Source organism: Adiantum capillus-veneris, chromosome 17 (assembly GCF_014529385.1).
Source record: "Adiantum capillus-veneris isolate H3 chromosome 17, ASM1452938v2, whole genome shotgun sequence".
Taxonomy (NCBI): domain Eukaryota; kingdom Viridiplantae; phylum Streptophyta; class Polypodiopsida; order Polypodiales; family Pteridaceae; genus Adiantum; species Adiantum capillus-veneris.
The window spans coordinates 21,761,269-21,776,671 of record NC_140947.1 but is presented as its reverse complement, the minus strand read 5'-3'; the positions used below and the strand labels follow the sequence as shown (position 1 = coordinate 21,776,671).

The 15,403-nt window shown below is 48.5% G+C and overlaps 1 protein-coding gene across 2 annotated transcripts in view; it reads left to right on the top strand.

Moving 5' to 3' along the window:
- The window catches only part of LOC147436908 (uncharacterized), a 123,622-nt gene that overhangs the window by 74,086 nt on the left and 34,133 nt on the right, over window positions 1–15,403 (top strand). For both annotated transcript variants that reach the window (XM_086486298.1, XM_086486299.1), the window contains 4 exons: window positions 2,718–3,141; window positions 3,275–3,330; window positions 3,425–3,507; window positions 3,572–3,654. In XM_086486298.1, the coding sequence (XP_086342424.1) occupies window positions 2,718–3,141; window positions 3,275–3,330; window positions 3,425–3,507; window positions 3,572–3,654 (646 nt within the window). The remainder of the gene's footprint in view (window positions 1–2,717; window positions 3,142–3,274; window positions 3,331–3,424; window positions 3,508–3,571; window positions 3,655–15,403) is intronic.

Sequence of the window (15,403 nt, the reverse complement as noted above, 5' to 3'; positions counted from 1 at the left end):
AAAAGGATGTCTAGGCTCAGTTCAAGATCATGTAGGTCTCCTCGTCGCACTTAGGAAGTTGGTGGATACTAGGAAGTGAAGTCAATAAAGGCACAATGTCAAGGTAGGGTCACCAAAGGAAAGTACCCGACAGCTCGACTACATTGCATTTTTGGATGCGGTCCCAGTGGGCATTGATGATCAAATGACCAATGGAAATTGAACGGAAGCATCCCCTAAAATATAGGGAAGTGCTATTTTGGGCTATGAAATCTGTTCGCGTCATTAGCTTCAGAATGACAGGGGGAACATTTTATTAGTCTGCTGCAAAGTCAACTGATGCACCAATTAAGAGATTTTTAAGCGGGAAGCCCAATGCGGGGAAATTGTATGTATGAGTGCCAAGTGGCAACTTTTTGGCCAATTTACCAAGCCTGGGAAAACAGAACTTCTTAACTAACTTTTTGGAGCAGTTTTGGAGGTTGATAACCCTGATTTGCAGCTATTTCTCTCCATTTTTGAGCTTCCCATGACTTTATCTAGGACCAAGGAGCTCATTTTCAGCATTGGAAGGCACCAGATGCGTGTTTACAGGGCTGTTTTGCTGCGTTTTCAACGAGACGCAGGTTTTGGCAGCCATGAAAATCTTCCCCTTTTGCATCTATTTGTTCACAGATGCATTACAGGTCAAGCGTAGAAGAGGGGGCGCTCGATTTATGTTGGGGGGATGCTTCATTGTGAACCTGTCACACAGGTTAACTTTTAAGAGCTATGGAGTGCTTGCTTTCCTCTCTATGTACAGTGTGGTGCTAGGAGTGATGACCTGCACACTACACACTGCTCTCCCTCTCCCCTACGTGCAGTTATGTGATGCCCCACAAGAGGGCTCTTCATTTGACTGATGTACAGCTATGTGGTTTCATGCTTTTGTGCCGAGGCAAGAGCCTCCTTGAGCAGGAACAGGAGTAGGTAATTCTTACTTCAAAGCAGGCACCGGTGAGGGTCGTAACCTCACCAAATAGGTTCGTTTTCAGCACTGTGTACGTGCTGTTTTTGGACTGTTTTGCAGTCGCCATGATGCTAGATTCATTGGAACCGTGCCCCATTGTTAGATGACAGTTCGGGGGATGTTTAGGACTGAAAACAGATGAAAAACCAGTAAATACAGCGTGCTGAATTTACTGTTTTTGGGTAGGAATCAGAGGGTTGATGCTAGTGGAAGTGAGTTCTAGCAGGGGAATTGGTTTCGGGCAAGTTTTGGGGTTGTTATGTTGCCGAAATTTTACCAGAACAGGTGGTATCTAGCTGGATACAGGTAAAGAATTCCCAGGACTCTTCTTTGTAATTACCCTCTTAGAGAATAAAGAAATACCGAAAGGGGCACCAATTTTGGGGCCAACAGGTTGTCGGCGTACGCTCGTAGCATTCTAGCTTCCGAGCCGTGTGTGTGCTTAAGTGTTAATTCCCGTCGCAGGTTACCTTTCTAAAGTGCTCTGTGTGTGTCTAAAGTAAAGAATTTCGGGTGAAAGCCAAAGCCTACCGCCCTACCGGCCGGTTTTAGTTAGCCCCAAGGCTGGTATTCTGCGATAGTAGTAAGGCTGCTTAGCAACTTGTGTGGTCGGTGTTTCCATTGCATCAATACCTACATCCGTAGTATCCACAAGTTTGGAGGAGTTTTCATCGGCTTATGCATCAACAAGCATCATACGCATTCAACATTAGAAGTAATGAAAGCATCCAAAGGTAGCAGTTTGGCAGTTGTGCCTCACCTTTAACAGGGGGGATGTCACGTGCGCATTGCACTTGCGCCACGTGGACAAGCTTCTGCTACCTAGCATATGTCGTAGTTAGCATAGGACTCTTGCACAAGACTTTACAACATTCCAGCATATAGGCATTTACCACGTGTGAACTGGCAAGAACTCGAGCACATCGAGCTGCCGAGGAGAGACGAGCCCAGATGATGGCTCACCCAAAGGTGTTCATTAGGGCAGCCTCCCATGTACTACATTTTACACCCTGCCATTAGCATAGGATGGAGCTAGCTAGATTGATGCATTTGCATGGTTGTACTACCTTCAGCATATAGACATGCACACATCCCTTGTCCGATAGACAGAAGACATACACACATGTATACAAGTCAGCTTCACATAGACGTAAAAAGCTTTCTTTCTTTCTTTCTTTTCTATCTCTCTCTCTCTCTATATATATATATATAAACGTAGACATAGAGAGGATCTCTTGAGGAGGTGCTCAAAGAGGGAGGTACAGCTGCAGCGACAGATTACAGATTTCTTTTAGCCACAGACTAAGAAGTTAGACCCCACATGGGAGCCGTCCTACCAGAGTGCTTTCTATGGAGGACATTGATGCTATCCGCCATCGTCCGAGAGAGATGTCTTTGGATACGGATGTATATCATGCCTACCTCTACTCTTAGAGAGGCCCTCATATGTATCCCTCTCTGCTGTACCATAGGCTACTTCGCTCCATTGGCTGCCTCTCTCATGCACTCTGCCCTGCCCTCACATCAAGCGAACCAGCAGGGCCAGCTGGTAACATATCTCCCATAGCCGAGTAGTTATGGCATTTGAAGGTAAGTAAATATTGTGGGCCATTTTGCATGCTGGGCATCATTGTATGTATTTCATCCTGTCTTGTGTTATGTTATGCTTCGGGTCCTTTAGTGTCAGTTTTTCCTTCTATTTCTGATTTGATTTTTGTGGAGGTTCCAGGGGGAAGAAATTACATTTGACTACAACTTCGTAAGAGTTTGTGGTGCAGCAGCAAAGAAGTGCCTGTGTGGCTCTCGAGAATGTAGGGGATTCATTGGAGGTGATCCAACAACTCCACAGTCTGTAGTTCACAGTGACTCTGATGAAGATGACCCAGAACCTGTTATGATTGAAGAAAGCTCGGAGGAAGAGTCACGTATTGAGGACAGTACAATAGTCACACACAGGAAACGGGATGAGAAAATAGAGGCTTTACGGTCACTAGATCTTCAGAGCAAGCAAAGGAATTTGATGGGGAATGAGGTCAGTGAGAGGCAAGTTGCTGCTCTCAAGCAAGTCAAGACCAAACCAAGCATCAAAACTTCACCTTCTGCTAATTTGAAGAGGTTGACAGTTGAAATAGCTGGGGGCTACTTTGAAGGAGGTAAAATATCTAAGGGTGTTGTTCTCTTGTTCATTTTGGCCTTGGGCTGTTTTAAACTTTTTTCTTTCTTTGTGAGAAAAACAGAAATTGTATTAAAGAAGAGATATCTTAATCTCTTTCGTTTTGTGGACAGTGGAGGAAAAACTAGATAAACTTGTAGAAGAAAACGGGGGATTACGCAAAGGCATGGTAAGCAACATCAGGGGTCAGGTTTTGTATAGCTTGCTATGTTTAATTGTCATTGTACATATGGGACATTGACAATTTATACATGTTTTTGCAGCCTGGAGTAGCAATTGATTATAAAAAGCTGCTTTGGCAGACAGCTAATTCGGTGGATGCATCGAATGGCGAGGGATCAAGAAGGTAACTATACAAAATTTGTGATCCTCTACTTTAAAGTCAAGGCTAATTTATTGAATTTATGCAGCACAAGGGATCTTTCATTGTTACTGGATGCGTTGCTGAAGACCCAGTCTCGGGCAATTCTTGTGGAATTCTTAAATCCACAGGGTAAGTTTTCCACATTTCTTCGTCTCATTTGTCAAACTGCAGGAAGATATCACTTGTATCTGCTGTGTGGACATCACTTGCGTTAACTGAGGATGCTGCTGAGAGATCTCTGACTCAAGTGTGTGCACACGCATTTGTGCGATACTTGGGGGCCTTTTTGTGAACCTTGGGGCCAAAGTCAAGATCGTGAACTCCTTCCTCTCTTGCAAGGGCTGACAAGTGTTTTTGGTTTCAAAATGAATGCAATCGAGGAGGTACCTACGTTGTGTTCTTTGGTGTTACCCTATAGGCTGATTTTTTCTACGGTTAGACTTCTCAATATTAGGGCATCAGCCTCCTTGAAGAGGGTCCATGAGCTGAGCATGAACCATGTATTTATGGCTCTTTGTTTAATCAACTCTTACAGGAACTGCTATATGAGGATTGCATGAGGAATTCTAGGGTTAGGATTTCTGTAGATCTCAAGACCTCCCATAGTATAAATCTGTGGTTCTAGCGTAAATCTGTATCCTGGCAGGCGCTGATTATGTCTCTCTTCAGCCCCGATTCGTTCATTAGGTATTGAGTATGTTTAATCATTTTTTTCTTCGCTGAGATTGTCAGTTTTGCGTTTCTCTTTTTTCTAGCGTTATGTTGGTCTATTTGGGAGGGAGCACGGAAATTTTCTACTGCTGGTATTTTGTGCTTTATTTTTTGGTGGCCTTTGCTCAAAGCATTTGAGCCATGGCCCTTGTAACCGGCATTGTTCCAAGCACACACTTGGGAGAGTCTAAGATGAGAGAATCCACGCAACCCAAATTTCAAGACAACAAATTGGCATTTAAATCAAAAGACAAGTCAACACTCGCTGGTTTCATGTTAGTACAAGAGGTTTGTCCTCATGTTGAAAGAGATTGCTTCACCAGTGCATGCCCTTATGATGAGAGTGCTTTTATTCTCTTGGGGATGTACTCAGACTACAACGTTTGAGTGAGTAAAGGAGAAGCTAACGACAATACCAATTTTGATTCGTATGGACCTTCAAAAGTCATTCGAGGTTGACTGCGATGCATATGGTAGCTGCATGGGATTGGTATTGATGTAGGGGCTACATAGTAGCTTATGAGAGTCGTCTTCCCTTGAAGTGAGAAAGGGTTACATAGATTTACAAGAAATAGCTCATAGCAATGATACAGGCTTTGAGTTCATGGAAGCATTATTTACTTTGTGCAGACTTTACAATACACACTGATTATAAGATTTCAGGATATTTCTTATCTCAATTGAAGTTGTCAGTCAATCAAGTGAGGTAGGCATATTTTTTGGTGGAAGTTTTATTGTCATATTGTCTATGTTGAGGGTAAGGTGAATGTGGTTGCAAATGCTCTATCTTGCGAGCCACAAATTTCCACGGTCACAACAATCATAAGTTTAATGATATAAGGGAGCAATTTGTTTTGGATCCAGATTTTGACACTATCTTTGACTTCAGAATGGGGAGATGTTGTCACAGTACACTATCAAGGAGGGTTACTTAGGCCACAGGACCAAGTTGTGTCGAGCTCATGGATTTGCGGTAGAAAGTAACGATTGGTGCCATAATCCACCTTACGTTGGGCAAAGAGGCATTGAAGCAAGTAAAGAGCTACCTTTATTGGCCTCAGCTTAAGTCTGATGTGGATGTGTTTGTGTTGTCTTGTATGGTGTGTGAGAAGGTGATGTATGACAGGCAAAGGTAGCGGACTTCTACATCCTTTATCGATGCCAGATTGACTGAGGGAGAGAACTGCCATGAATTTCATCTGACCTCTTGAAGACTTAGAGTGGGCATGATGTGGTCTGAGCTATTGTGGATAGGTTCAGCAAGCCGATTCAATTTGCTCGAGTGAAGAAGACAGTCAAACCCGATCACATGGATAGTCGGTTCATTGCACAAATTTTCCAATATCATTGAATGCAGATTCTATTTAGTATTGTATTCAAGAGAGACCCAAGGATGACTAGTGTGTTTTGCAGGGAGAATTTGGGTACGACACTCGAATTTTCTTCAACATTTCGTCCACAAACCGATTGACAGTCATAGACTGCCAATTCCCCAATATCACTTCTAGAAGTGATATGTCTCTGATCATAGATTTGAGTGTGATAAGTAATTGCCACCAGTGGAGTTAGCTCATAAAAACTCACACGTCTATTGTGAAGGCACTTTCTGAGATAGTCGAGGGTGGTACCAAGGACAAGACCTATAAGGGGCAAGTCGCTTGACAAGGCAACAAATTCTTTTTCCCCAAGAAAAAGATCCTTCCATTACTTTATAATAGCTGCTCAAAGGCTACAAACCACCTTTGTGGGAGGGCTACATCAGAAACATGGGGAGACTCCGAGTGTGAAAAAAGTATGTACAATGAAGGCTAGATCACGAGATGGGAGGAGGAAAGAGCCACACTGATGGCCGGTAGTGCCATCTAGGCACACCCTGAACCATGGTGAAGAAAGGCCCTTGGCGCCAAAGTCGCAAGAAGGCCTCTCAGCGCTCCCACGCGCGGCTGCGGTCGGAGCTGCCTGGAAGTCTCTCAAATTGACCACTGAGTGTCTGAATCAGCTCCAGCCAAATGTCACGGACAGTCTCTGTGGTGGAACAAGACGAGCCTCAAAGATACGAAAGTAGGGGGCCCGCCAGATGAACCAGAGTATCACGCTGCAGACCACTCTCTATCACTGCACCACTCATGTGGGATGAGCTCTGTGGCCAGCTGAAGTGTAGGTCGACCCCCTTGGATCACCATCATCCTGCTGGTGGAAGCCAGCTCAAAACCGAGCGCAGGGCCCATAAGAGTGGATCAGGCTGCAACACCCCAAGTGTACTGTCGAGCTGTGGAAAGGGCTAACATTAGCTGAGGAACCCGAAGCCAAACCTGCTGTGCCATGGGGCAGTTGCACAAACAGTGACGCTAACTCTCCAAAGGATGGCCACAGACTGCACATGCTACCGAGAAGCCGCTGTGAACCAACCAGCTCCCAACTGCTGTAGCCCTGTGTGCTACTAGCCACTGAAACATAATAACTCTCCTTGGATGCCTGATGTCCCACACCTGCTCCAAGAAACCTAACAAGAACTCGGCTGGGAGACCCTCCTCCTGCCAGTGAAGTGCTGTAGTTGGGTGAGTCTCGCTTCGTGTTGCGAGTATGTGCCGCCCCAAGTGAGCTGTGTACGAGAAAAAAGGAGTCCCTGGGGGATCGACTGACGATAAAGGATCCCGCCAGAACCACTCTCCCGCGTCCCACTGCACTCGTACCAAAGGGCGGCTCTCCCAAGCCCAAAGCCGCTAGTGTCATGACTCAAGGTCTGCTGGGTCAGGATCGATGACACAAGCCCCCCCATAGATGCCCACAACTCGAATCCTCTGAAAACAGCACTATGAAACCTGTGGTGCCTCTATTGAGACTCTGTGAAACTGACCCTCTCCCTGAATCTTGAAAAACATGTGGGGCACTGACTCGGACCAGGCCCTCATTGCAATGAGGACCTCCAGATGCGTGAAGGCCCCCATCCATATGTGAGTTGCTGCCTCAAGAGGGGTATGCCACTCAGCTGGTATAGGCCTGAAAACTGTAGCCGGACCCTCTGCCATGGGACCCCAAGAAACATGAGGCTTGCTACTAACCAAGTGGCCTCTTTTTGTGCTAACCATGGGGTTCCAAACAAGAGGCTGCCTCAAGAGCTCCTCCATGCAAGTGGGTTGGTGCTGCTCCAGGCCACTCCGCAACTGCTCCAGGACCTAAGTAGGCTCGTAGCAAAGCGGTCCTCCTAGGTCCTCTGACTCGGCACATCTCTGTAAAAATCCACCTGACGGGCGGTGTAGCGCGGATAATGTGTCGTGCTCTCTACAGTGGGCAGTCCTTAGTGCAATGTGCGTGACAATCTCACTCAAACAGACTGAATCTCCCTCAAACAGACCGAACAGAAAGGAACAATAGACGTCAACAGAGCTCGCAAAGACACAACAGCAGACCAGAACATATGACTCGACTATCTCAAAGACTGATACAGACTTTGGCGTGGCAGCACACTCAGCTCCAACCTAGGACTCACAGGTACAATGGGGGTGTCGAGGCTCAGATGTGCCGGGATGGTGAAGACGTGCTCTGTGTAAAAACCCACTCTAGACGACTACGTACAAGATAATCCTACCAAATGCTACTACTCATATATATCACCATAAAGAGCCACCAACGGCTCATAAATGTCAGCCATGTGATGACCTGGCCACGAGGTCTACTAGACCACCGTCGGTAGGTACCCTGCCACGTGTCACTCCCGAGACCAGAGGGTCCGTCCAGTGTGAACCAGACCAAGTGTAACCAACTGTCTAACTGTCTGTCCTGTGAAGTGACATTGTAGCCCTGCTACAGGTTGCCCGCCACAAGACCGCTCACTGTCTCGGTGAGAGGAATACTGAAAAAACTGTGAAGGAAAACCACTAGGTATTGCATCCGTAGATCTTTCTTGAAGTAGGTGTTAGGCCCATGACCATACATACCTCAAAAGTGGAGTTAAAAACACTACACTGCTTGCAATCGCCTTAAGCCTCTAACTAGGCAGGAACCCAGTATGTATGATTGCATAGCCTAAGAATCCCAATTGGCAAAAGATGAGGCTCTACAACAAAGAGATAAGCTCAGTTTGATTCCAGCGCATCTTTATCTTCCCTAACCATAGTGATAGGAAAATGACATGGTTGCAGATCAACCTTGCCACACTTTTTGCAACAACACTCTTCTCGAAAAGAGCTATGACCATAAGCCCGAGTAACACTGCAAATAGGGTTAAGCTCCATCATGATGGCAGAACGAAAAAGCCCTCACAGCAACAGGATGGTAGCCAAGTGAAATCTTGAGAGCCAGTTGATCATGCAGGGGGGGGGGGGGGGAGGAAACTTGAGGGGTGGGGGGTAAAATCTAGCTGAGGCTAAGAGGGGTGGGGAGGGCTAGATAGGGGTAAGTGGAAGGGAGGGGGTGGGTAGGAGGGTAGGGGCGAGAGGGTAAGAGAGGGGGTGGGTAGGGGCGAGGGCAAGAGAGGGTCGGGGCGAGAGGCGATGGAATAGGGGACAAGGGGAGGCAAGGGCGAGGGCGAGGGGGAAGGGTAGGGTTAGGGTTAGGGTTAGGGTTAGGGTTAGGGCTAGGGGCGAGGGACTAGGGACTATGGGCTAGGGGCGAGGGGCTATGGGCGAGGAGTGAGGGGCTAGGGGCGAGGGACCATGGACTAGGGGCGAGGGGCTAGGGACGAGGGGCGAGGGACTAGGGGCATGGGGCATGGGGCGAGGGGCGAGGGAATAGGGGACAAGGGGAGGCAAGGGGAGGGCGATGGGGAGAGGGGGGGGGGGGGGGGGGGGGGGGGGGAGGTGAGGGACTAGGGCGAGGGTTAGGGGCGAGGGGGGGAGGGACTTAGGGCAAGGGCGAGAGGGGGAAGGGAGGGTGAGGGACTAGGGGTGAGGGGGCAAGGGGGAGGGTAGGGCGAGGGGTAGTGAGGGGGAGAGGGGGATAGTGTAGATAGGTGCAAATAGGGAGCGCGCAGCTACCATGAGCAATACAACAATCATGATCTTAGAATTCATCTTGCAGGACGGGCTCTGTGAAGGGAGTTTGCTATACACAAAGGAGAGCTTTGTTCTGGTCGGAGAAGCAGACACCAAAGGTGTTGATGTTTGAGGGGGTGTGAACTCCTGTAGAGGAGATTTCTTATTGCTTCTATACTTCTTCATAGGCTCAGGTGGTTCATTTGGTGTAGTTACTGTGGCACCATTTGAAGAGGGTGTACCTTCATGCAAAGAGTGAATAGAGACTCCATAACAAGGCATAGATTTGGTAGCCTCCAACCACTCCAGCAGATCTTCATCTGACCCTTCAGGTGTAGTAGGCTGTTCTTGTTCATGTTTGGTTTCCATTGACAAAGAAACTTGGTGCACCACGGGATCCATACCACCTTCTAAGAGAATGGGTTGCATCGAGGAGCCAGAAGTATGTATCCACATTGCGTCGTTTCCCCAATCATGAAGTGCTTTAGCGTGTCGCAGCCATGGTCTTCCAATGAGCAAAGGAAATCCACCCTCAACCTGGGGAAGACGAACCACAACAAAATCCAAGTTAAAAGTAAAGTCTTGTACTTGCAGAGGCACATTGTCCACTATGCCCACTGGGTAGACTGTCCGCTGGTCGGCCAACGTAACTGTGAAAGGAGCAGGGAGAGTAGGTTGTAGACCTAGAGCCAACATAGTGAACTCGGGCATCAGGTTGATGCCAGATCCACCATCCACAATTACTCCTGAAAATTGCTGTCCCAAGACGGACACTGTCAGGCGAGGGCTTCTATAATCAGTGAGGGGAGCAACGGGATTGGATATCATATAGGACTCTGATGGTCGCACTGGGAGGTGCCCGCCACTAGGACTTGCTCCGAGGTAAAGTGAGTGAATAACAGCAAGGGTGTCACTTCTAAAACTCGCATCTAGTCGCAGCATGTCATAGAGGGACACTTGTTGGAAGGTGTTCTTCAAGACTGTCTCTGCTGTAAGCTTTTCATGTTCTACCATTGGTTTCTCGGGTACCTTGATCTTTTGTAGATCGGAAACTGCTTCCAAGAAAGCTTCATCAATATCGGAGAGCAAGGATTTGTATTCTTTCATGGCACTGGGGGATGGCTTGTTAACAGCTGCAGGCAGGGTATCCATTGGTGTGAGATTGTGTGTGGGAGTTGAACTTGTTGGAATTGTAAGACCGAGAGCGGCTCTCTGGGCCCGGGTGAGGACGCCCGATGGCTCCTCTCCCAACTGCGGCGGCTTATTTTTAGGGGTAACCACGTGGGTAGAAGGGGGCGGCTGAGAAACAGTGCTAACTGCTATCAAATTGAGCTTGGGAAAGGCAAACTCAGTCTGGCTTTGACTTGGGTTCGAAGCCGTGGATGCCCGAATTTTAGGGCAATCCTTACTGTAGTGATCCTTCATATCAGGGCAATGATGGCAAGGAGGGGACCCTTCAGGCAGAGGGCATTTGCTTTGGTAATGACCATATTCTCCACATCTGTAGCACAAAATGGGCCAATTCAATGGACGAGTCGGAGGACGAGGTGGTCCTTGCTCCATGGAGTTGGAGGTGGAGGCATAGGAGCTTTGAGGTGATGAGGGAGCATGGGTATGATAAAAGCTCTGAGAGGGAAAAGTGCTCTGCATACCTTGCATAGGAGGGGCTGTCAACAAAGGTGGCATATGGTGTGGATGGCCATAGGCAGAAACCATGTTGGATGCAGGTGCTGGCCCTTACTGAAGAGAAGGACCAAGACTTTGCTGTATTTGTCGCAATCCCTTGAGGTAGTAACAATCCTTGTTCTCATGTCCAGATTTTTCACAGAAGTGGCAGTAAACCCGAAGGGGGCATTCCTGTGGAGGGTGCCTTGGAGAGCAGCATGAGCTACACCAAACCGTAGCCTTAGTCTCTTGCTGACACTTGAGCTCTTCTAGCTCGCGCTTAATCTGTTCCAATGCCTCATGATGTGGAGGCTTCTCTTGTCTAAGAGAGAAGGACCTCTCCTCTTGAAGAGCTCGCTGTAACTTTAGGGCTTCCAGTTCCCTGCGTAAAGAAGTTAAAGGATCAGAAGGACTTTCCAAAAACACAGAGGGGGTCTCTATGTGAGGGGGGTTGGTGAACAGCTTCCTAGCCCCCTCTATCCTCGTAGCAGCTGCGATGAACTCCTCCAGAGTGGCGTCGGGTCGGAGACTCTCTCTAGTTTTTGCTGAGAAGTTTTGGGAAGCGCCTTCTCCACCCACTTATTAACCATGAATTCACCGGGTTGCTGAGGAAGCTTGGCAACCAGAGACTTGGTCTTAGTCATAAGCTCTGCAAAAGTCTCCTCTGGCTGGAGTACCAGGTTAACTCATCCAACACCTTCTCCTGGTAGTCACTGGGCCTGAAAGCTGCACAGAACTGTTGCCTTAAGGGTGCCCAGGTTGCAAAATGGTTCTCTGCAAACTGGTTGTACCATTTGTCTACTAAGCCATCCAAGGTGGATGGAAAGAGTACCAAATAAGCATCTTCCCTATTAAGACCACGACCCCTACAGAGAGATACAAACCTCCTTGCATGGTCGTCAGCGTCTTCTGAAGAGAGTCCTTTGAATGTAGGGAATTTGATGTTTACCTTAGCCAAAAACGCTAGCCAACGGCTCCATGGTGCCTTGCTGAGCCTGTTGCCTAGTAGCGTGCTGTAGCAGAATAGGAGAGAGCTTTACTGGAGAAGGTGATCTGGAAGATATGGAACCAGATGAAGGAATGGCTGATGTATGTGGAGGTATAGGTGATGAGGTTGATGGACTTCTACTAGGTACCAAAGGTCGTCTTCTGTTATAGTACTTCAGAGGGCTCATTAGTGCGCTTTGACGCTCGCTGACCGCCTTGTATGTGTCATGCAGTGACCACCAATCCAACCAACCTTTGGGCAAGAAGACCTTGAACTGGCTGAAGACTGGTCTAGACTCTACTAGACCAGGCTGTGGACCAGGGACGAGGAGGACTAGACCAGGGTCGAGGACAGGTTGGACCAGGGACGAGGACAGGTTGGACCAGGGCGATAGAACAGTTGGACCAGGCGGGAGGAGAACAGTGCAAGGCAAGGTCGGCCAAGCTAGGCAAGGTAGGCGAAGCTAGATAGACCCAACTAGCTTCAAGATTTGCACCTCATGGAGTGAGATTTCAATTGAGGTCCCACCGTGATCGCCAAAATGAGAGCACCTGTAGCGCGGATAATGTGTCGTGCTCTCTACAGTGGGTAGTCCTCAGTGCAATGTGCGTGACAATCTCACTCAAACAGACTGAATCTCCCTCAAACAGACTGAACAGAAAGGAACAATAGACGTCAACAGAGCTCGCAAAGACACAACAGCAGACCAGAACATATGACTCAACTATCTCAAAGACTGATACAGACTCTGGCGTGGCAACACACTCAGCTCCAGCCCAGGACTCACAGGTACAATGGGGGTGTTGAGGCTCAGATGTGCCGGGATGGTGAAGACGTGCTCTGTGTAACAACCCACTCTAGACGACTACGTACAAGATAATCCTACCAAACGCTACTACTCATATATATCACCATAAAGAGCCACCAACGGCTCATAAATGTCAGCCATGTGGTGACCTGGCCACGAGGTCCACTAGACCACCATCAGTAGGTACCCTGCCACATGTCACTCCCGAGACCAGAGGGTCCGTCCAGTGTGAACCAGACCAAGTGTAACCAACTGGCCAACTGTCTGTCTTGTGAAGTGACACTGTAGCCCTGCTACAGGCGGGCTCCAAGGGCCGCTCGTATGAGGGACTCGAGCACGAATCCGATGTAGCAAGAACTCCTTCCAAGGCTTCTCCCCTGGAAGAAATCCTCTTACCACAAGCTTCCCAAGGAGGGCTCTGCTTTGCCCTGCTGGGTTGATGATCCTTAGCCCTCCCTAAGAACATGGTAGAGTAGTGACTTGCCAGGACACTTTGGCCTGGGCTGACTGGGTGTCGTGCCCTGACCACAAAAAATTCATGATCAGCCTCTCCACCTGGTTGATACAGGAGCTCGAGAAGATCCAACAAAACGTGATGTACCACATAGTAGCCAAAAGCACCTGGTAGGTTGGTTGGCCTCTACAACTGTGTCAGCCAAAGAGAGTCGTGCTGAACTCCCAATGAAGTAGTTTCCTCCTAATGGAGAGGAGGATGGGAGCAGTTTGCTGCTTTGAAGACTAATCCAAGCCAACCCGACAATCGAGATAACGTACAGAATCCCTGGGGGGATCCACTTGAAGCCCTCTCCTGGTGCCAATGAGGCATAGGAGAACTGCCAACCCAGAAAGCTACAGTCTACTGTCTTCCTCCAGTTGATTAGTGCCCTTGATGCACAACAAAACACCTCGAGAGTCTGCGCACGCACACTTGCCTCATGGCCCTCCAAGCACATGTCTGAGTCGTTAGCAAACTCAGCATCAAGCAACTCGTCTCCCCTAGTTGGGAGCTCTAAACCACGCAAACCAACCTTTTGTGAAGTCAAAAATCTGCTCATCGCCTCAGCATAGAAGAGAAAGAGGAAGAAGGCAAGAGGGAAATCCTGTCCAAGTGAACGTGTGAGCATGAAGCGTTCCCTTCTTTCCCTTGCCAAGAGCACCTGAGCTGACACTCCTCTATTCCAACATCTGAAAATCCCATCCTGCGCAGAGTACCCCCCTCGGAAATCCCAATCAATTGTGTCGTAAGGCTTCTCAAAATCGAGGAGTATCACAAGATCCTCTCCTCGCAGACGTGTGAGGGCAGATGCCTTCCAAAAGGTAAAGATGTTGTCAAGGATACTAGGCTCCTTAACAAAACCTGTTTGAGCCTCATGTATAATGCTCTCAAGTAGCGGCTGAATCCTCAAACTTAGAGCCTTTGCTAAGATTTTGTAGGCTGAGCTAATGGTGATGGGCCGCCACTGCCGAATCTCATCCAAGGAGCCTCCCTCCTTGGGAATAAGGTATATCTGACCCTCACTCATGTTGTCAGGCATCTCATCAGTGTGGAAGATGTGCAAGTAGGCGCTACATAGGGGCGAACCAAGCACCTCCCAAGACTCCAAGAAAAAGCTGGGAGTCAAACCATCCTCCTTTGGGCAATGACCTCGGGGGAGTGCCCCAAGGGCCTCATGGAGCTCCTCTAGTGGAAGAGGAATCTCTAGTCTCTGACACATCTCCTCAGTAGGCAAGGCATCTGTGCCCAAACCTGCTCTCTGCATGCACCTTGGCACTCTGATTGTGGCTCAACTGAAAGCAACTCACGATTAAAGTCAGTAGCAATAGCTTGCATCTCCTCGGGCTCTGAAGCAACTGACCCATTAGGTCTCCTCAACTCGATAAGAGTGGTGCGCGCATGGTGAGGCCCCACAGTCTCAAAGAACTCACCAGTTACTCTGTCGCCCACCTGGGTTCACTGAGATACCTGCATCTGCTCCTCCAACCAAGGGCTGTCACGGTGGCGCTCGTGCATCCATTGTAAGGAAGCAATGCCCGGTCTGAGCCGCTTCTCCTCTTGCTTGGCTGCAACCAAGCGAGCTGCAGACTCCTAGGAGCAGCTGAGCTCAGCAAGTCCAGTGGCCACTCTACTAGCAAGGTTGCCGTGAGTGTCCAAACTCTCTGTTCAAAGTGCCACCACCAGCTTTCTGAGCTGTGTATCTCGCAAAATCCTCTCAAGGATGCGATGCGCACCATTTCACTCCCACTCCTCTGTCTGTCTGTGACAGTAAGAAGCACTGGCGCATGATTTGAAAAAGAAGTCGTGCAAGAATGCAAACAGATCCTCCCACGTCACAGATGCGATCATTGGCATAGAAGCGATCTATCCGAGATAGATTCACTCCTCCTCTTTGGTCAGAGCGAGAGAAAGATAAGCTGTCTAGGGGCCGCACAAAGCCTGCATGCTGCTAAACATCTGAAATCCTCAAGGTCATACATAAACACTCCCAAGCTGCCAACTCAGCCCTGTGCATAGTAGCATGGCTACCTCCAACCCTATGTGAGGGGTCCTCCAACATGTTGAAGTCTCCCTCGACACACCACTGCTTTGCATGCGGCAAGGACTCTACAATATGTGACCAAAACTCAGCTCGTGTACTTGCCACATTGGGCGCATAGATGTTCAGAAAGCCCATGAGGAAACAATTAACCTGCATAGTAATCCACTGGGCCTTACCTGGCACAATAATACCTTTG